The 21537-nt window shown below is 47.1% G+C and overlaps 1 protein-coding gene across 1 annotated transcript in view; it reads left to right on the forward strand.

Annotated features, from left to right (window-relative positions):
- Positions 1–20899: 20899 nt before the first annotated feature.
- Positions 20900–21537, forward strand: part of rab20 (RAB20, member RAS oncogene family) — a 35915-nt gene continuing 35277 nt past the window's right edge. The window contains exon 1 of the mRNA XM_059646919.1: positions 20900–21147. Within this exon, the coding sequence (XP_059502902.1) occupies positions 20976–21147 (172 nt within the window). The 5' untranslated portion in view covers positions 20900–20975. The remainder of the gene's footprint in view (positions 21148–21537) is intronic.

Consider the following 21537-nt stretch of genomic DNA (forward strand, 5'->3'; position numbering starts at 1 on the left):
GGAAGAGAGAGAATGTGTGTGTGCGCGCGGGTGCGCACGCGCGCATATGTGTGTATGCGTGTGTGAGAATGTATAGTGGGGTCACCTGTAGTGTGAAATGAACCAAAGATCCCGGTTGAGGCCCTCCTCATGGGTACCGAACCTAGCGACTCTGCTCGGTGACTCTGTGTTGTTGTGTATCCCAAAGTTCGTTTTGGAGGGCGTTTTCATGAAGATCCGAGGCCGAATGCCCTTTACCGCTGAAGTGTTCCCCAACTGGGAGGGAACATCCCTGTTTGGTGATTGTTGTGCAATGTCCATTCATTCAATGTCAAAGCATCTGCATGGTTTCGCTAATATACCATGCCTCGGGGCATCTTTGCCTACAGCGTATGAGATAAACAACATTGCCTGAGCCACATGGGTACCTGCCGGGCACTTGTTGCTAGTGTTCCCGTGTGTGATGGTAGTGTCCATGTTGAGATCTGACATATCTTGCAGAGGTTGCCATGACAGGGTTGTGTGGTGTTGTGGTCAATGTTGTCCTGAAGGCTGGGTAGCTTGCTACAAGCAATGGTCTGTTTAAGATTTGGTGGTTATTTGAAGGCAAGAAGTAGAGGCTTGGGGAAGATCTTGGCGAGGTGCTGATCATTGATAATGTGTTGAAGGCTGTGTAGAACTTGGCGTAGTCTCTCTGCTCCCTGGAATTACTGAACAACAAAGGGAACCCTATCAGACATATCCTGAGTCTGTCTTCTGAGGAGGTCATCACGTTTTTTTGCTGAGGCATGATGGAATTGGCGATCGATGAATTGAGCATCGTGTCCTGTTCCTACGACGGCATCCTTCAACACCTTCAGGTGTCTGTCTCATTCCTGCTGATCCAAACAGATCCTGTATATGCATAGGGCTTGTCCATAGGGGATGGCTGTTTTAATATGTTTCAGATGGAAGCTAGAGAAATGCAGCATCATGAGGCTCTCCGTGAGCTTGTGGTAGAATGAGGTACTGAGGTGTCCGTCCTTCATGGAGATGCGTGTGTCCAAGAATGAGACTGATTCTGAAGAGTACTCCATGGTAAGTCTGATGGTGGGATGAAACTTGTTGGTATTGCTATGGGAGAGATAATGGGAACTGCAGATGCTGGAGAATCTAAGATAACAAAGTATGGAGCTGGATGAACACAGCAGACCAAGCAGTATCTTAGGAGCACAGAAGCTGATGTTTTGATTTTATTCTGTTCAAAGAAAGACATTTAAAGACAGTCACTCAATGTGGTGATTTATCAATTCCTACTTTAGAAATAAAACTAGTCTCACTCCAAACTAAAACAAAAACAGATTCTAAACAAAGTCTCATAGCTAACATGTATTGTCTGACCTAAGCTGTCACCTCTTCATTGCACTTATGAAACCTTTAGTTCTCTCAGCACTGTGACTTGAAAGGAATTTGGGGATTTACATATGCATATTAATCAATTAAAATTATCTAACTGATTAATGATTTAACAACATCTTAGGCTTGCTCAGTACATCCTCATTAATGGTGTGAACCTTCTGCTTATAAATTCTGTATCCGATACTACCCCTCTCACGAACATCTGAAAAAGGGCTGAGGATCCTAATGCATGTGTTTTCAAATAAACCTGTTGGACTATACAAGAACAAAGTTTTCTGAAAAGCTCAGCAGGCCTGGCATCCTCTGTGGAGGAGAAAACAGAGTTAACGTTTTGAGTCCGGTGACCCTTCCTCAGAACTGACGGTGGCTGGGAAAACCTCAGTTTATATGTTGGACTGTAACCTCGTGCTGTGTGATTTCTGATTTTGTCCACCCCAGTCCAACATCGGCACCTCCACATCCTTCCAAGTACAGATATTCCACATTTATCCATGTTTGACTTGTGAAGGTGATCCCATACGAGGTGTTATTGTAAAGACTTGGCATTGAAAGATTTCAGTACTTAAAAGAGCTGTTTTACATTGTCCTGCATTGAGTTCCAATTTGTGTACAGATCAACTTAAAAACAGACTCCAAGACCCTCTCACAATCCAGGGTCTACCTGTATGCCTACCTTGAAAAAGTTTTGCTCTTCACTCCAACATGATTTCTGTTTGAATCTTTCAGTTTCTTGCAGAACTTCTTTGCTCTATCTGTAGGAATGACCTCTGACATCTCAGTTGCTTGCCACTTCAATAAACCGTTTTATTCTCATGCTTATATTTCTGTCCTGGGCAGTTGCAATGTTTCAATGAAGCACAATGCAAACTTGAGAAACAACACCTCACTTTATGCTTGGGCAGTTCGCAGCTTCAAGATTTCAGGTGACTGTGTTATGTCTGTTCTCTACTCTTATTACATTCTCTCCACCTCCACCCCACAGCCTGTCATGTTTGTGTCTAGAGTCTTGTTGATTCCACACTATGAAAGGACCAATTCTCTTCCTTTTGCATCCTAATCTACACAAATTTTTTTCTCTACTGTTAACAGCCCAGTTTCCTTGCACGGGGCCTCCAATACCATCTATTCTTTTGCTCATCTTCTGCTTCTTTCAAAAGTATAAATTAGATCCTATTTTCCAACATCTTTTAGTTCTGAAGAACAGACATACTAGTCTCGAGATTTAGTCTCTTCAGTTCTGAGGAAGGGTCACTGGACCCGAAACATTAACACGTTTCTTTCTTCGCAGATGCTGCCATTCCTGCTGAGCTTTTCCTGCAACATTTTGTTTTGTTCCTGATTTATAGTATCCGCAGTTCTTTCAGTTTTTAAAAGAGATGTTAATTCCACTTCTATCCACAGATGCTTGCAGACCTGTTGAGTTTCTCTAGCATCCTTTGTGTTTGTTGTGGTGTCTCAAAGTTTAGCACCTGTTGCACACATTGCAACAAATAAAAATTGCTTTGATTTAAAGTCTTTCACCTGCCCAGGATGAACCAAAGCACTTTGCGGTCATTGGAGTACTTTTCAAAGTTCATTCACTGTTGTGGAATTCGTAGGAACTACCTTTTTTGCACAGCAAGATCCCACTTCATTTTCCTTTCAAGTGACTTTATCGAAATGATGCAGAGGGGCATGACTGAGGTACAAAATTAGTTCTTGTGTCTATGTCATTTAGGGAAGGAAACTGCCATCCTCATATGGTTTGGCCTACATGTGACTCCAGACTCACAGCAACGTTGTTGACCCTTGAGACACTACGGTCAAAGAGTGAAAAAAAAAGTCGTTCCATAAGATGACTGAACTGGAAATTAAGAAATTGGCATAAAAAGATGAGACAGGAGCAGTATATAGCCCATTGAGCCCCCTCCAAAACAGGCATGGCTAATCTTGGACTTCAACTGCTCTTGCACATTATGGGACTTGATTTCCTGACGGCTCAAAAATCTGGATATTTCAGCCTGAAATATATTCAAAGATGGTGCATCTAAAACACTCAAGGGAACCCCTACAGTCTGGAAGGAGGCCATTTGGCCCATCAAGTCCACACCAACCCTCCAAATAGCATCTCACCTTGACCCACCCTGACCCTGTAATCCTGCATTTCCCATGGCCAGTCCACCTAACCTGCAAATCTTTGGGCTGTGGGAGGAAACCCTCACAGACATGGGGAGAACATGTAAGCTACACACAGACACAGTCACCTGAGACTGGGAACGAACCCAGGTCCCTGGCACTGAGGCAGAAATGCTAACCACTGAGCCACTGTGCCACCCCATGTAGAGAATTCAGGCACAGAATTTTATACATTCACAACTTTTTGTGTGACGAATTTTCTCCTCATCTCACACACACAGGTTAATGAGGTAGAACAGTCCACAATAAACTAAAATCCTAAACTGTTCATTAGATAAATGGATGATCCAGATAGAGCCTTTTGGTTAAAGAATCAGTTTTTTTAAGGTTAAGTTTATTTCTAATAATTGGTTACTCTGAGATTATTGAAGAGGTCTAATAAAATCTATTTTTTTCTAGATAACAGACACAATTTGACAAGTTTTGGTGAGAAAATGAGACATTTACATTTTTGGTGCAGCTGATGGACAGATTCCTTTAAAACCTGTGGGATGTTGGCATCACTGGCCGGGCTGGCATTTACTGCCTGTCCCCAGTTGCCCTTAAGTAAGTGACGGTGAGCTGCCTTCTTGAATCGCTGCAATCCGTTTGATGTAACTGCACTCACAATGTTGTTAGGGAGTGAGTTGCATGATTTTAGGGGTGGCACGGTGGCTCGGTGGTTAGCACTGCTGCCTCACAGCATCAGGGACCTGGGCTCTACTCCACTCTCGGGTGACTGTCTGTGTGGAGTTTGCACGTTATCCCCGTGTCTGCATGGGTTTCCTCCACAGTCCAAAGATGTGCAGGCTAGGTGGACTGGCCATGCTAAATTGCCTGTAGTGTTCAGGGGTGTGTAGATTTGGTGGGTTGTAGGGGGAGGAGTCTGGGTGGGATGCTCTGAGGGTCAGTGTGGACTTGTTAGGCCAAAGGGCCTATTTCCATACTGTAAGAATTCTGTGGTTTCACTGAATGAATGGTGATATTTTTCCAAGTCAGGATGATGAGTGGCTTGGTGGAATCTGGAGTTTCTCGTGCATGACTGACAAAATGTTCAGCTGGTGATAAAGATGTTACGTTGACCATTGGCCATTTTTATCAAAGGAAATGGAATATAAAACAGGGAGGTCTTGCCAGAAGTGTACAAGGTATTTATCAGACCATAGCTGGTGTACTGTGAAGGGTTCTGGCCCTCTTATCTAAGGAAAGATATACTGGCATTGCAGGCAGTCCAGAAGAGAGTCACTAAATTAATGCTTGCTATGGAGAGATTTTGTTATGAAGAGAAAGATTGTTTAGCTGGGGGCCAGGCCTGTTTTAATTTAAAAGAATGAGATGTTGATCCATATAGGATTCCTAAGGGGCTTAACCGAGTAGAATGGAAAGTTAGTTTGCCGAGAGAGAGAGAGAGAGAGAGAGAGAGTGTCGAGGAGCAGAGGGAATATTCTCAGAATATAGGGTTGCCTACTAAAGATAGAGATGAGGAGGAATTTTTCCCTCAGAGTGTAGTGGAAATGTGGGATCTGTTACTGCAATGCTTTGTAGTGTCTCAATGAGGAAGAGAATCAAGGACTATGAGGAAATGACTGGAAAGTGGAGTTGAGGATTATCAGATCAGCCATGATCTCATTGAATGGCAGAGCCAAATTGATGGGTCAAACAGCCTACGAATGCTCCTATGCCTTACGGTCTTATATTAATAATCCAGACTCTTTGCGTACATGGTACAGTTTCAAAGTTTGCAGATGGCAAAAAAGTTGGAAGTATTGTGAACTATGAGAAGTTTAACTATAGTCTTTAAACAAACATAAACAGGCTGATAGAATGGATGGACTAGTTTCAGATAAAATTTAAAGCAGAGAAACGTGATGTAATTCCTTTTGGTAGGAAGAATTGGTTGAGACATGATAAAACAAGGGGTATAATTCTAAAGCAGTTGCAGCAGGAGAGGGACCAGGGAATGTGTGTAAACAAATCATTGAAGGTGGCAGCGCAGCTTGAGAAAGAGCGTAATTATACAGGGTGTGAGTTGGAAGGAAAATATCGGGGAAAGGCGAAGGGAGGGTGCAAAGAGAAAATGCAGCAAGTAGGTGGTGCCTACAATACACACTCTCATCCAGCATTGATCATCACTCCCACAGTCATCATCATATCATATGAGGTCCTACAAGCAGAATTTAGGGAGTTAGGAGCCAAGTTAAAAAGTAGGACCTCAAAGGCAGTAATCTCAGGATTGCTACCAGTGCCACGTGCTAGTCAGTGCAGAAATGAAAGAATAGCCAGGATGAATGCGTGGCTTGAGAGATGGTGCAGGAGGGAGGGGTTCAGATTTTTGGGACACTGGAACCAGTTCTGGGGAAGGTGGGACTATTACAAATTGGACGGTCTACACCTGGGCCGGACTGGAACCATTGTCCTTGGGGGTGCTCTTGCTAATGCTGTGGGGGAGGCTTTAAACTAATGTGGGAGGGTTGGGATCCAAATTTTGGACAGAAAGGAGGTTGTAACGAAAGCCTGTAGGGAGCTAGATAATGAAGTCAGTGTGACTAAAGGGAATAGTAGGTGGGGAGCAGATGATGAACACAAAGGGACAGGTGGTCTGAGGTGCATTTGTTTTAATGTGAGAAGTGTAGTAGATAAGGCAGATGAGCTTAGGGCTTGGATCAGTACCTGGAAGTATGATGTTATTGGTATTACTGAGACTTGGTTGAGGGAAGGGCATGATTGGCGACTAGTTATCCCAGGATATCAATGCTTCAGGCGGGATAGAGAGGGAGGTAAAAGGAGTGGAGGAGTTGCAGTAATGGTCAAAGACGATATCACAGCCGCACTGAAGGAGAGCCCCATGGAGGACTCAAGCAGTGAGGCGGTATGGGTAGAACTCAGAAATAGGAAGGATGCAGTAACAATGTTGGGACTGTACTACAGGCCTCCCAACAGCGAGCGTGAGATAGAGGTACAAATATGTAAACAGATAATGGAAAGGTGTAGGAAAAACAGGGTGGTGGTGATGGGAGATTTTAATTTTCCCAACATTGACTGGGATTCACTCAGTGTTAGGGGTCAAGACGGAGCAGAATTTGTAAGGTGTGTCTAGGAGGGTTTTCTAGAGCAGAATGCATGTAGCCCAACTCGGGAAGGGGCCATACTGGACCTGGTGCTGGGGAATGAGCCCGGCCAGGTGGTTGATATTACAGTAGGGGACTACTTTGGAAATAGCGAGCACAATTCCGTAAGTTTTACAATACTCATGGACAAGGATAGGAGTAGTCCTAAAGGAAGAGTACTAAACTGGGGGAAGGCCGACTATACCAAGATTCGGCAGGATCTGAGGAATGTAGATTGGGAGAAACTGTTTGAAGGTAAATCCACATTTGATATGTGGGAGGCTTTTAAGGAGAGGTTGATTAGTGTGCAGGAGAGACATGTTCCTGTGAAAATGAGGAATAGAAAAGGCAAGATTAGGGAGCCATGGATGACAGGTGAAATTGTGAGACTAGCCAAAAAAAAGGAAGCATACATGAGGTTGAGGCGACTGAAGACAGACGAAGCTTTGCAAGAATATCGGGAATGTGGAGCAAATCTGAAATGAGGGATTAAGAGGGCTAAGAGAGGACATGAAATATTGCTTGCAAACATGGTTAAGGAAAATTCCAAAGCCTTTTATTCATATATGAAGAGCAAGAGGGTAACTAGAGAAAGGATTGGCCCACTTAAGGACAAAGAAGGAAAGTTATGCGCTGATTCAGAGAAAATGGGTGACATTCTTAACGAGTACTTTGCATCGGTATTCACCAAGGAGAGGGACATGACAGGTTGTTGAGGTTTGGGATCGATGTTTGCTTACTCTAGGCCAAGTTGACATAAGAAAGGAGGAAGTGTTAGGTATCCTAAAAGACATTAAGGTGGACAAGTCCCCAGGTCCGGATGGGGTCTATCCCAGGTTACTGAGGGAAGTGAGAGAGGAAATAGCCAGGGCCTTAACAGATATCTTTGCAGCGTCCTTAGACACAGGTGAGGTCCCAGAGGACTGGAGACTTGCTAATGTTGTCCCCTTGTTTAAGATGGGCAGCAAGGATAATCCAGGTAATTATCAACTGGTGAGCCTGACGTCAGTGGTAGGGATGCTACTGGAGAAGATACTGAGGAATAGGATCTATTCCCATTTGGAAGAAAATGGGCTTATCAGTGATAGGCAACATGGTTTTGTGCAGGGAAGGTCATGTCTTACCAACTTAATAGAATTCTTTGAGGACATGACAAAGTTGATTGATGAGGGAAAGGCTGTAGATGTCATATACATGGACTTCAGTAAGGTGTTTGATAAGGTTCTCCATGGCAGGCTGATGGAGAAAGTGAAGTCACATGGGGTCCAGGGTGTGCTAGCTAGATGGATAAAAAACTGGCTAGGCAACAGGAGACAGAGTAGTAGTAGAAGGGATTTTCTCAAATTGGAGACCTGTAACCAGTGGTGTTCCACAGGGATCTGTGCTGGGACCACTGTTGTTTGTGATATATGTAAATGATCTGGAAGAAGGTGTAGGTGGTCCGATCAGCAAGTTTGCTGATGACACTAAGATTGGTGGAGTAGCAGATAGTGAAGGGGACTGTCAGAGATTACAGCAGAATATAGATAGACTGGAGAGTTGGGCAGATAAATGGCAGATGGAGTTCAATCCGGGCAAATGCGAGGTGATACATTTTGGAAGATCAAATTCAACGGCGAACTATACAGTAAATGGAAACATCCTAAGGAAAATTGATGAACAGAGAGATCTGGGTGTTCAGGTCCATTGTTCCCTGAAGGTGACAACACAGGTCAATAGGGTGGTTAAAAAGGCATATGGCATGCTTTCCATGGGCGGGGTATTGAGTACAAGAGTTGGCAGGTCATGTTGCAGTTGTATAGGACTTTGATTCGGACACATTTGGAGTACTGTGTGCAGTTCTGGTCGCCACATTACCAAAAGGATGTGGATGCTTTGGAGAGGGTACAGAGGAGGTTCACCAGGATGTTGCCTGGTATGGAGGGTGATAGCTATGAAGAGAGGTTGAGTAGATTAGGATTATTTTCATTAGAAAGACGGAGATTGAGGGGGGACCTGATTGAGGTCTACAAAATCATGAGGGATATAGACAGGGTGGATAGCAAGAAACTTTTTCCCCCAGAGTGGGGGACTCAATTACTGGGGTCATGAGTTCAAAGTGAGAGGAGGAAAGTTTAAGGGAGATATACGTGGAAAGCTCTTTACACAGAGGGTGGTGGGTGCTTGGAACGCGTTGCCAGCGGAGGTGGTAGACGCAGACACATTAGTGTTTTTTAAGATATATTTGGACAGGTACATGGATAGGCAGTGAGCAAATGGACGCAGACTGTTAGAAAATAGATGACAGGTTAGACTTGATCGGCGTAGGCTTAGAGGGCCGAAGGGCCTGTTCCTGTGCTATAGGTTTTTTTGTTCTTTGTATATCATCATTATCACAGAATCCCTACAGTGTGGAAACAGGCCATTCAGCCTAACTAGTTCACACTGACTCTCCAAGGAGCATCCCGACTGGACTCAAAAGCAGAAGTTGCTGGAAAAGCTCAGCAGATATGGCAGCATCAGCAAAGAAAAAATCAAGAGTTAATGTTTCAGATCTGGTGACCTTTGCTCAGAACTCACCCCTCTACCATATCACCGTAACCTTGCACTTCCCATGGCTAATCCACCTAACCTATACACCCCTGGACACCAATGACAAGCCAGCATGGACAATCCACCTAACCTGCGCATCTTTGGTGAGATAGTGAGAAGTGTATTGCCCAAAAGAGTTGTGGAAGCAAATTTGATTGTACATTCAAAACAGAATAGGATTAATAATTGACAGAAAAAACTTAGAGCGCTAAATGCAAAGAGCAAGAGAGTGGGATTCATTTAATAACTCTTTCAAAGAGCCAGTACATGCACATTGAGCCAAACAGCTTCCTTCTATGCCTGATCATTTTATGATTCAGTGAATTGCATTTTCCTGGTTTTCAAAACGCAACTGAATTACGTTTCATGTGAGACAAAGCTCTTAATGGGAAACAGGCTTTGAAGGTTATGTTGCTGCAATATCTATTGGGCTTTTTTGTATAGTTCCTACTATTTAAATTTGGCAATTTAATAGGCCAAAAAGAAATGAAGTATTACCATTCGTCAGCTACAAAGTTACAGCTTACAGCATATCAAGTGCTCCATGTCATTTGGGCAGAAAATCAGCATTGTACACTTTGTTCAAATCTTGTGTTTCAATCGGCTTTAACTGATGTCAGGCCACTCAAGATTGACTGTAAAATGAACGTGTTCAATAAAGATAGTGGCCCTCATTCATGTTAAATTATCTTGCGAACTAATCTACTGAATAGTGTGTGTTTATTCTGTCTACCATAGTGCAAACGTGGCTGATTGCTGAAAGCCAATGGTGGATGAACTTCTGTCAGACTCCGAGGAGATTGCAAAACTCATAATTCCTGCACTGCCAAAGACATTGTACTTAAAATATTTGCTGGCATCATTGCTTCAGGATCACACTGTGGAACAAGTCTTGCTCATATAGTTCTGCCAGGGCAGAGTTCATATAGTTCGTACCTTGCACGTGGTATTTTCTTGGATGTGTCTTTGATCCTCAAGGACATTTCTCACACACGTGAAACAATGTGGATGTTGACACAGCAAAGAACAAGTCACATGCTGCTGCTCTCGGCAACCTTCTTGTCCAGGGAGAGTCACTCCTTTATTAATGTCAAATTTGCCTGCGTTTTGGAAATTCAAGGATCATTCCGAATCATCTTAGACAAAAACTTCAGTTCAAACAATGCCTCTTACAACACTAGAATGTCCTGAAAATTGATTTACAGTCAATAAAATACTTCTTTTTTTGGTCGTGACTATTGCAGCAAACAATTAAGCAGACTCCCACAAACAGTAGTGTGATAATGGCCAGGTAACTTGATTTGGTGATGTTGGTTCAGAGATGAATATTCACAGAAATGCCAGGGAAAATTCTGTGCCTTCTGCCTAAATGGTGAGTGGCTGTTTCCCAGTTGGCTCAATTGGATTGATAGGATTTGAAGGGACTTAATCTCAGGTACTCCTATGTGACTGAACTCATATATAAAAGCCAGAGAATGGATCAGCAAATAAAAGCAAAATAGCGTGGATGCTTGAAATCGGAAACAAAACACAGAAAGTACTGGAGAAACTCAGCAGGTCTGGCAGCATCAATGGAGAGAAAGACAGATTAAATGTTTCAAATCCAGATTGTTTCTTTTTCAGAACTGAAAGGGGTTAGAAAATGGTGGGCTCTTTTATACTTTGGAAGAATTTGGAGGAGGGCTAAGGGAGCCAATGACGTGGAGGCTCATTGCAAATGCCAAAAGAGGCTCAGGAATGTTAGCATGAGAACAAGGTGATTTATTGAAATGACAAGCAACTGAGAGGTCAGGATTATTCTTATAGACAGAATGGAGGTGTTCCACAAAGTAGTCATTTGGTCTTGCCATTGCAGAGGAAATTGCTACATGAGCAGTAAATGTAGATTAGCCTTGAAAGAAGTACAAGTGAAACACTGCTTCCTCTGGAAGATGTGTTTGGAGCCATGAAGAGGGATGAGCTGTAAGTGTTACACCCTCTGCAATTCTATCGGAAGGTGCCATGAGGGAGTGATTGAGCATGAGGAGTGAACCAGGATGTCACAGAGGCAACAGTTTCTATAAAATGCTGACAGTGGAATGGAGCGGGAGATGTTTGTACGTGGAATGAATTTCCAGAGGAAGTGTGGATGTGGGTACAGTTACATTGTTTAAAAGACATTTGGATAAGTACATGAAAAAGAAATGTTTGAAGAGGTATGTGCCAGGCTCAGGCATTGCGGTTGACGTGGACTGGTTGGACCGAAGGGTCTGTTTCTGTGTAGTATGACTCCATGACTCCATGTGTTTGGTGGTGGCATCCTGCTGGAGGTGGCAGAGATGGTGGAGAAAGATTGAATGTGAAGACCCTAAGAGTGGAAAGTAAGGATAAGGGGAATCCTGAGATAATGGGAACTGCAGATGCTGGAGATTCCAAGATAATAAAATGTGAGGCTGGATGAACACAGCAGGCCAAGCAGCATCTCAGGAGCACAAAAGCTGACGTTTCGGGCCTTGACCCTTCATCAGAGGGGGAAGGGATCAGAGCAAAAGTGTGGAAGATTGGTCAAACATAGCAGAGCCCCAATCTATCAAAATGGGGCAGGAATCTTTGCTTAGGAAGAAGGGGAGGATATGTCGGAGGCACTCCATTTAAAGGTGGCAACATCAGAACGAATGCAACCGAGACAGATAAACTGGGAGAAAGTCAGGCTTCAGGAGGTGTAGTTGTGGTAACTGTGGGAGTCGGTGGGTTTGTCATGAATATTGAGTGGACAGGCCATCCCAAAAATGGAAACAGTGAAGTTAAGGAAAGGGTGGGGGGTTGGGGGGGTGGTAGAGTCAGAGATAGATCAGGTAAATTGGAGAAAAGCATGGAAATTGGAGGCAAAATTGACTACCTTTTCCAATTCCTTTCCAATGGAAGCAGCACCAAAGACATCAGCAATATATTGGAGAAAGAGTTGTTGGTGGTGGCCCGAGCAGAAGTAGAACAAGGAATGTTCCACATGCCCCACAAACAGATAGCCGTTACTGCGGGTTAGCCATGCAGGTTCCTATGGGCACACCTCTGACTTGGAGAAAATTAAAGGAGTTAAAGAAGAAGTTGTTTGAAGTGAAAATGAGCTCAGCCTGACAAAGGAGGGTGGTGGTGGATAGGGATTGTGCAAGCTTCTTTTCAAGGATGAAGCAGAGAACTTTCAGACCCACTTGATGGGGTACAGACGTATAGAGGCATCGCACATCCAGTATGAAGAGGAAACAGCAAGGGCCAGAAACCTGGAAGCTGTGCAACTGATGTACAGCATCACTTAACCGTGGGTGGGACAAGACTGTAGAAAGTGGGAGAAAAGTAGAGTCAAGAGAGGAACGAATAAGTTCAATGGGGCAGGAACAATCTGAAACAATGAATCTGCTAGGGCAGTCCTGTTGGTGGATTTTGGAAAGGAGGTAGAAGCAGGCTGAGTGAGGTTTGGGGACTTGAGTTCAGTTCTGAAGAAGTCACAATCAGCTCAAAACATTAACTCTGCTTCTCTCTGTACAGCTGTTGTCTGATCTGCTGATTTCTCTGGCATTTCCTTGTTTGTTTTGCACCATCAGTTAGTTAAAGCTGCACATTTAAAGAAAGGAACCATCATACAGCAGGCAGTCCTGGCTGTTATTGATGTGAAGACATCATCTTTTGTGTCTGATTTGTTTTATGTTAATAACAACCTACATCATACTAGCACTTCTAGCCATATAACGGTTCAAGAAGTTATTAAACAAAATTTGACATTGAGCCACAAAGGAAAATATTGGGACAGGATAGCAAAACTCTGGTTAAAGTGCTGGGTTTTGAGGAGTATCGGAGAACCAGAGAGGTCACCTATAATTCCCTCCCTGCCCATTCCCACATGGCTCCCTCTCGTGTCTCCCAACGTCTCCTCTTGTTTTGATCTAAATCCCGATACTTGATCGCACCGTATGAAGGCACAGCATTGGTTTTCACACATATACTGATGAAATCCAACTCTGACTCACTAGCACTTTTCTCAATTTCTCCAATCTAAAAACTGCTCTAATTAGAGATAGAAGATGTTATTTTCAATCCCTACCACAAACTCCATTCCCAAATTACCAACTCCAGCCCTCTTCCCAGTGGCTGTTTCAAATCTCAGTCAGACTGCTCACAAACTTGGGGGTCACATATGGCTCTGAGGTAAGCATCTGACCACCTATCTTCTCCATGAGACTACTACTTCTACCAACTTGACAGCCGCTACTGAGACTACTTCTACCTTGAGCAAGTCCTGTACTTGCATCTGCTGCTGTTATGCACCTACCTGGCTGGTTACCCCATATTCGACCTCTGCAGTACATCTTGCTGCCTCCATCTTTACTTGCGGTAAGTCCCATTCACACATGGCCAATGACCAGACTCCTCACTTTTAAAATTCTCACCTGCACTACACCGCTGCCCCCACCACCACCCACCCCCACCACCACCGCGATATTATACCACAACCTTATTACCTCTGCAAGCTTTTCCAGCCCCGCAAACCTCCAAATTGTCTGTGCTCTCCTAACCCTGTGTTCTTTAACATTGTCTGTGCTCTCCTAACCCTATGTTCTTTAACATCCCCGATTTTATTCTATCTAACGTTTGAGACCATGCCTTCAGTTGTATCAACCCCAAGCTCTGGAATTCCCATCCTATACCTCTCCATCACTCTATTGTGACATCCCACCATTAATACTCTCCTGATGTTAGAGATGTTATTAATGAAGTTGTTGAAAGGAGGCTATTCAAAAGCTTAGGGTTCAGACAACAAAAGAAATAGTTGCTAAAGACAGAGTAAGTAAAATCAGGCAAAGAGGCTGGAAATGAAAGAGCTCTGATAGCTTGGAGGCTTGTGAGATTGGAGGAGTTTAAAGTGATAGGGAAGAGAGCAGAGGTGGGCGATTTCAAAACTAAGACAAGGAATTTAGAGTCACAATGTAATGGGTAATGATGTACAGAGAGATCTGGGTGTTCAGGTCCATTGTTCCCTAAAGGTGGCAACGCAGGTCAATAGGGTGATCAAGAAGGCATACGGCATGCTTTCCTTCATCGGACGGGGTATTGAGTACAAGAGTTGGCAGGTCATGTTACAGTTGTACAAGACGTTGGTTTGGCCACATTTAGAGTACTGTGTACACAATTCTGGTCGCCACATTACCAAAAGGATGTGGGTGCTTTAGAGAGGGTGCAGAGGAGGTTCACCAGGACGTTGCCTGGTATGGAGGGTGTTAGATATGAAGAGAGGTTGAGTAGATTAGGATTATTTTCATTAGAAAGATGGAGATTGAGGGGGGACCTGATTGAGGTCTACAAAATCATGAGGGGTATAGAGAGGGTGGATAGCAAGAAGCTTTTTCCCAGAGTGGGAGACTCAATTACTAGGAGTCATGAGTTCAAAGTGAGAGGAGGAAAGTTTAAGGGAGATATGCGTGGAAAGTTCTTTACGCAGAGGGTGGCGGGTGCCTGGAATGTGTTGCCAGCGGAGGTGGTAGATGCAGACACGTTAGCGTCTTTTAAGATGTATCTGGACAGGTACATGCATGGGCGGAGAGCAAATGGATACAGACCCTTAGAAAATAGATGATAGATTTAGACAGAGGATTTCAATTGATGCAGGCTTGGAGGGCCGAAGGGCCTGTTCCTGTGCTGTAATTTTCTTTGTTCTTTGTTCTCTTTGTTCACTGGATAACATTGAAAATGTTGAACTAAAAGACTCCTTTCCAATCAAAATGGCCAGGATGACAAAAGGAATGTCAAGTATTTTTGGAAGAAGGTGCAGAAGATCAGTGTGATTCAAATCACACACACACACACACACACACACACACACACTCTCACTGTTTACTGAGCTGGGTCAAGTAAACACTCACAGATAAAATCTCTGCTTTCTTTGTAGCGGACTTAGTTGCATGACGGGAACAGATCAACAAATTATGGCCAACGCTAACCCTTTACCACAGCAGTGAATGAGAGGCCAGCAGGTGCATTATACTGAACAATGATCTACTTGGGGGGTAGACAATGAGTTGTAGCACTTCCAGTGTTTCTTTAGCTGTCAACTTCTAACAGTACAGCACTCCCTCAGTAATCATCTCCCAACAGTATGGTGGTCCCTCAATCATCTTCTGACAGTGCAGCAAGCCTTCAGTACTGTCCCATTGACTGTGCAGTACTTCCCCTGTATAGACCCTAATTGAAGTATTTATTATACCTTGGGAAGACTGTATTGCTTTGAAACCATGGTATTGTACCACCTGCTTGAACAGTGCAGTGTGGGTTAAAGTTTAATAATTTCAGTCATTGTCAAAATAAAATAATAAGTCATCCTACTTTGGCTGAGAGCATCAACCACCACCATGTGGGCACCTTTTTAAAAAAAAAAGGTAGAATTAGATTACCACGGCATCTTTGACAGGCTCCAGGCTTCTCAAATATTTGTAAATTTTCAAAGGACTTGCAGCTGAAATTGATCATTTGGGGTAATTGATCCTTCTTAGTTCCCCACATCTACTAATCACCTCTAGTAAATCATTGGAGTTTTTCAATTGAATAATTTACATACAAAGTCCATTAAGTGCAACACAAATCATCAAGTATGAGGGAGAGGATTAACTCAAAATAGAGGTGGAAGGGGACATAAATCATTCAATACCTTCCCCATTGTGGTGACTACTTCTCCTGAAATTGACCCTGTTCATTCGACTTCCCTCTAAATACTATTCAGCTGAACGATTCACTTTTGCAATAACTCCATATTCTCGCCACTCCCTAGATATAAATGTGTTCCCCTGCCCCTTCCTCCAAATTTCTCCATTAGATTTATTACTATCTTCTTTTCTAATATTCTAGTTCTAAACTCTCCCACGAGTTGAGGGGGTGGTGGGGTACAAAACACGACAACCAATATTCTTTCAGAAATTTACTTGTGATAGTGGTCAAATTTTGCAGAGATAGTAGGAACTGCGGATGCAGGAGAATTTGAGATAACACAGTGTGAAGCTGGATGAACACGGCAGGCCAAGCAGCATCAGAGGAGCAGGAAAGTTTGACATTTTGGGTTGAGACTCTTCAGAAATTGAGGAGGGGAAGGAGATTCTGAAATAAATAGGGAGACGGGGGAGGCTGGTAGAAGATGGATAAAGGAGAAAATAGGGTGAGAGGAGACAGGTCAAAGAGGCAGGGTTACAGCTGAATGTAGGTGGGGAGTTCGGGAGGGGATAGGTCGATCCAGGGAGGATGGACAGGTCAAGGAGGTGGGATGAGGTTAGTGGGTGGGAGATGGGGTGGGCTTGAAGTGGGAGGAATGGTTGGGGAGGCAGGGACAAGCTTGGCTGGTTTTGGGATGTGGTCAGGGGAGGGGAGATTTTGAATCTTGTGAAGTCCACATTGATACCCTTGGGCTGCAAAGTTCCCAAACAAAATATGAGTTGCTGTTCCTGCATCTTTCAGGTGCCATCATCGTGGCAATGCAGGAGGCCCAGGATGGACATGTCGCCCGAGGAGTGGCAGGGGGAGTTGAAATGGTTCACGACTGGGAGTTGCAGTTGTTTATTGCAAACTGAGCGTAGGTGTTTTGCAAAGTGGTCCCCAAGCCTCCGTTTGGGTTCCCCGATGTAGAGGAGGCCACACTGGGTACAGCGGATACGGTATACCACATTAACACATGTGCAGGTGAACATCTGTTTGATGTGGAAGGTCTTCTTAGGGCCTGGGATGGGGGTCAGGGGGGAGGTGTAGGGGCAAGTGTAGCACTTCCTGCGGTTGCAGGGGAAAGTGCTGGGTGTGGTGGGGCTGAAGGGAAGTGTGGAGTGAACAAGGGAGTCACGGAAAGAGTGGTCCCTCCGGAAAGCACATAAGGGTGGGGTGGGTAAAATGTCTTTGGTAGTGGGGTCAGATTGCAGATGGTGAAAATGTCGGAGGATCCTAATTCCCCACTTCTATTCACCTTCACTGGCTCTAACCCCACCTCTTTGACCTGTCTGTCTCCTCTCACCCTACTTTACCCTTTATCCATCTTCTATCTGCCTCCACCTGTCCCCCTATTTACTTCAGAATTCCCTTCCCCTTTCCCATTTCTGAAGAAGGGTCTCGACCTGAAAGGTCAAACTTTCCTGCTCCTCTGATGCTGCTTGACCTGATGTGTTCATCCAGCTTCACACCGTGTTATGCCAAATTCTGCAGGACTGGATTCATTGGGAGTATCCACATTATTATCTCGAGGATTGACTTGGGTACCTGTGGCTTGACTGCAAGACCTGAACTCGCATCCATGTGATTCCTGGGCTGACTCAATACACCCAGTACATGGGGTAGGAAACCTGCCGCTCTGACCAAGTCTGGACATGTATGTGACTCCAGCTCACACACCAATGAGTTTGACTCATCGATAGGCATTTCCAAAGGTTTTTTATTTGCTCTTTTGGGGAGGGGAGGGGGTTTGTGTTGATTTGATACCAAGCTGCCTTTGTGTTTCACATGGCACTTTCGCATTGATCCCCTTCATTTAACACACCACCCAACAAAAGCGCAAATTAGTTCGCCACCTCCTCCTGTTTGCAAATGGAGTGATTTATCGAAATATTACACTTTCAAAGAGTATAAAATATTTTGTTCAATCTCTGCCACTGAGAGGCAGGAAAATCTACACCAAATGTACACAATGAAAACCTCTGTCTTTTACTTGAGTACAGGAGGGGGTGTGGGCGTTGGGCGTGGGTTTAGGGGGTGTAGGTGTTCGAGCTGGTGTTGGGGTTGGGGTTGGGGTTACGTGAGGGGGGGAGGGTTGGGGGTGGGTTTGGGGAGTGTGGCTTTACAGGAGGGGTTGCGTCTTGTGGATGGATTTGGGGGTTGTGGGTGGGGGAGTGGGAGTTGTGGGTGGGGGAGTGGGTGTTGTGGGTGGGGGTGGCTGCTGGGGGTGGGTTTGGGGGGCTGTGGATGTTGGGGTGGGTTTAGGGGGGTGTGGGTGTTGGAGGGGTGTGAGTATTGGGAGTGGGTTTAGGGCGGTGTGGGTGTTGGGGGTGGGTTTGGGGGGTTAAGGGTGGGTTTTGGGGGTGTGGGATTTGTGAAGGTGTGGGTGTTGGGGTGTGTTTGGGGGGTTGTGGGTGTCGGGGGGTGTGGGTGCTGGGGGTGAGTTTTGGGGGGTGGTGGGTTTGGGTGTTGTGCATGTTGGGGTTGGGTGTTGGAAGTGGGTTTTGAGGGGGTTTGGGAGGTGTGGAGTTTGGGGGTGTGTTTAGAGGGTTGGGGGTGTTGGTGTGTGTGGGTGTTGGGAGTGGGCTTCAGGTGGTGTTGGAAATAGAGTGGGTTTGGGGGGTTGTGTGTATTGTGGGGGTGTGTTTGGCAGGTTGTGGGTGGGTGTTGGGCAGTGTGGGTGCTGGAGTGGGTTTTGTGGGGTGTGGGTGCCGGAGTGGTTTGGTGGAGGGGTGTGGGTACTGGAGTGGGTTTTGGGGGTTGTGGATACGGGAGAGGTTTGGTGGGGGGGGGGTGTGGGTACGGGAGTGGGTTTTGGGGGGTGTGTGGGTGCTGGAGTGGCTTGGTGGGGGTGTGTGGTTACGGGAGTGGGTTTTAGGGGGGCATGGGTGCTGGAATGGTTTGGTGGGGGGGTGGGTGCTGGAGTGGCTTGGTGGGGGTGTGTGGGTACGGGAGTGGGTTTTAGTGGGGTATGGGTGCTGGAATGGTTTGGTGGGGGGTGTGGGTGCTGGAGTGGCTTGGTGGGGGTGTGTGGGGACGGGAGTGGATTTTAGGGGGGTATGGGTGCTGGAATGGTTTGGTGGGGGTGTGGGTGCTAGAGTGACTTGGTGGGGGTGTGTGGGTACGGGAGTGGGTTTTGGTGTGGGGTGTGGGTGCCGGAGTGGTTTGGTGGAGGGGTGTGGGTACTGGAGTGGGTTTTGGGGGTTGTGGGTACGGGAGAGGTTTGGTGGGGGGGGGTGTGGGTACAGGAGTGTGTTTTGGGGGGTGTGTGGGTGCTGGAGTGGCTTGGTGGGGGTGTGTGGTTACAGGAGTGGGTTTTAGGGGCGTATGGGTGCTGGAATGGTTTGGTGGGGGGGTGGGTGCTGGAGTGGCTTGGTGGGGGCGTGTGGGTACGGGAGTGGGTTTTAGGGGGGTATGGGTGCTGGAATGGTTTGGTGGGGGGTGTGGGTGCTGGAGTGGCTTGGTGGGGGTGTGTGGGGATGGGAGTGGATTTTAGGGGGGTATGGGTGCTGGAATGGTTTGGTGGGGGTGTGGGTACTAGAGTGACTTTGTGGGGGTGTGTGGGTACGGGAGTGGGTTTTGGTGGGGGGTGTGGGTGCTCGAGTGGTTTGGTGGGGGGTGTGGGTGCTGGAGTGGGTTTTGGGGGTTGTGGGTACGGGAGAGGTTTGGTGGGGGGGGTGTGGGTACGGGAGTGTGTTTTGGGGGGTGTGTGGGTGCTGGAGTGGCTTGGTGGGGGTGTGTGGTTACGGGAGTGGGTTTTAGGGGGGTATGGGTGCTGGAATGGTTTGGTGGGGGGGTGGGTGCTGGAGTGGCTTGGTGGGGGTGTGTGGGTACGGGAGTGGGTTTTAGGGGGGTATGGGTGCTGGAATGGTTTGGTGGGGCGGTGGGTGCTGGAGTGGCTTGGTGGGGGTGTGTGGGTACGGGAGTGGGTTTTAGGGGGGTATGGGTGCTGGAATTGTTTGGTGGGGGTGTGGGTGCTAGAGTGACTTGGTGGGGGTGTGTGGGTATAGGAGTGGGTTTTGGTGGGGGGTGTGGTGCTCGAGTGGTTTGGTGTGGGGTGTGGGTGCTGGAGTGGGTTTTGGGGGTTGTGGGTACGGGAGAGGTTTGGTGGTGGGGTGTGGGTACGGGAGTGGTTTGGTGGGGGGTGTGGATAGGGAGTGGTTTGGTGGTGGGGTGTGGGTACGGGAGTGGTTTGGTGGGGCGGTGTGGGTACGGGAGTGGGTTTTGGGGAGGGTGTGGGTGCTGGAGTGGTTTGGGTGGTGGGTGTGGGTACGGGAGTGGGTTTTGGGGCGTGTGGGTGCTGGAGTGGTTTGGGGGAGGTGTGGGTACGGGAGTGGTTTGGTGGGGGGTGTGGGTGCTGGAGTGGTTTGGTGGGGGATTGTGGATACAGGATTGGGTTTTGGGGGTGTGGGGGTGCTGGAGTGGCTTGGTGGGGGTGTGGGTGCTGGAGTGGTTTGGTGGGGGGTGTGGGTGCTGGAGTGGTTTAGTGGGGGGTGTGGTGCTGGAGTGGTTTGGTGGGGGGTGTGGGTGCTGGAGTGGTTTGGTGGGGTTGTGGGTACGGGAGTGGTTTGGTGAGGGGTGGGGGTGCTGGAGTGGTTTGGTGGGGTTGTGGGTACGGGAGTGGTTTGGTGGGGTTGTGGGTGCTGGAGTGGGTTTTGGTGAGGGGTGTGGGTGCTGGAGTGGTTTGGTGGGGGTGTGGGTGCTGGAGTGGGTTTTGGTGGGGGGTGTGGGTGCTGGAGTGGGTTTTGGTGGGGGGTGTGGGTGCTGGAGTGGTTTGGTGGGGTTGTGGGTGCTGGAGTGGGTTTTGGTGGGGGGCGTGGGTGCTGGAGTGGGTTTTGGTGGGGGGTGTGGGTACTGGAGTGGTTTGGTGGGGCGGGGGTGTGGGGAGCTGGAGTGGTTTGGTTGGGGGGTGTCCCGAGAGCGGCCGCTGGGGGCGGGGCTCCGCGCTGGGAGTCTCCGCCTGTTTCCGTTTGGATCACAAGAAAAGTTTTAGGAAGAAAGCGCGCAGGGTGCGGGGGGAAGCAGTAGGATCCCAGGGTGAGAGCGGACCCGGCCAGGATGATGAAGCCCGATGTGAAGCTTGTGATTCTGGGTGATATGAATGTTGGTAAAACCTCTCTCCTACATCGCTACACCGAGCGCCGCTTCCAGGAAACGTTCAGCACGATCGGCGGAGCTTTCTTCCTGAAACAGTGGGGGCGGCACAGTGTGTCCATCTGGGACACGGCAGGTCAGTGAGTCCCCAAGTATGCCACCGTCCCCACCACCTCTTTCCCCACCACCTCTTTGCCCCATCCCCACCACCCTCTTTGCCCCATCCCCACCACCTCTTTGCCCATCCCCCCCACCTCTTTCCCCATCCCCCCCCACCTCTTTCCCCCATCCCCCCCCACCTCTTTCCCCCATCCCCCCCCCACCTCTTTCCCCCATCCCCCCCCACCTCTTTCCCCCATCCCCCCCCCACCTCTTTCCCCCATCCCCCCCCATCCACTGCCCCCCATCCACTGCCCCCCATCCACTGCCCCCCATCCACTGCCCCCCATTCTCCCCCCCCCCATTCTCCCCCCCCCATTCTCCCCCCCCCATTCTCCCCCCCCCCCCATTCTCCCCCCCCCATTCT

This window comes from Stegostoma tigrinum, chromosome 6, assembly GCF_030684315.1.
Source record: "Stegostoma tigrinum isolate sSteTig4 chromosome 6, sSteTig4.hap1, whole genome shotgun sequence".
In the NCBI taxonomy this organism is placed as follows: domain Eukaryota; kingdom Metazoa; phylum Chordata; class Chondrichthyes; order Orectolobiformes; family Stegostomatidae; genus Stegostoma; species Stegostoma tigrinum.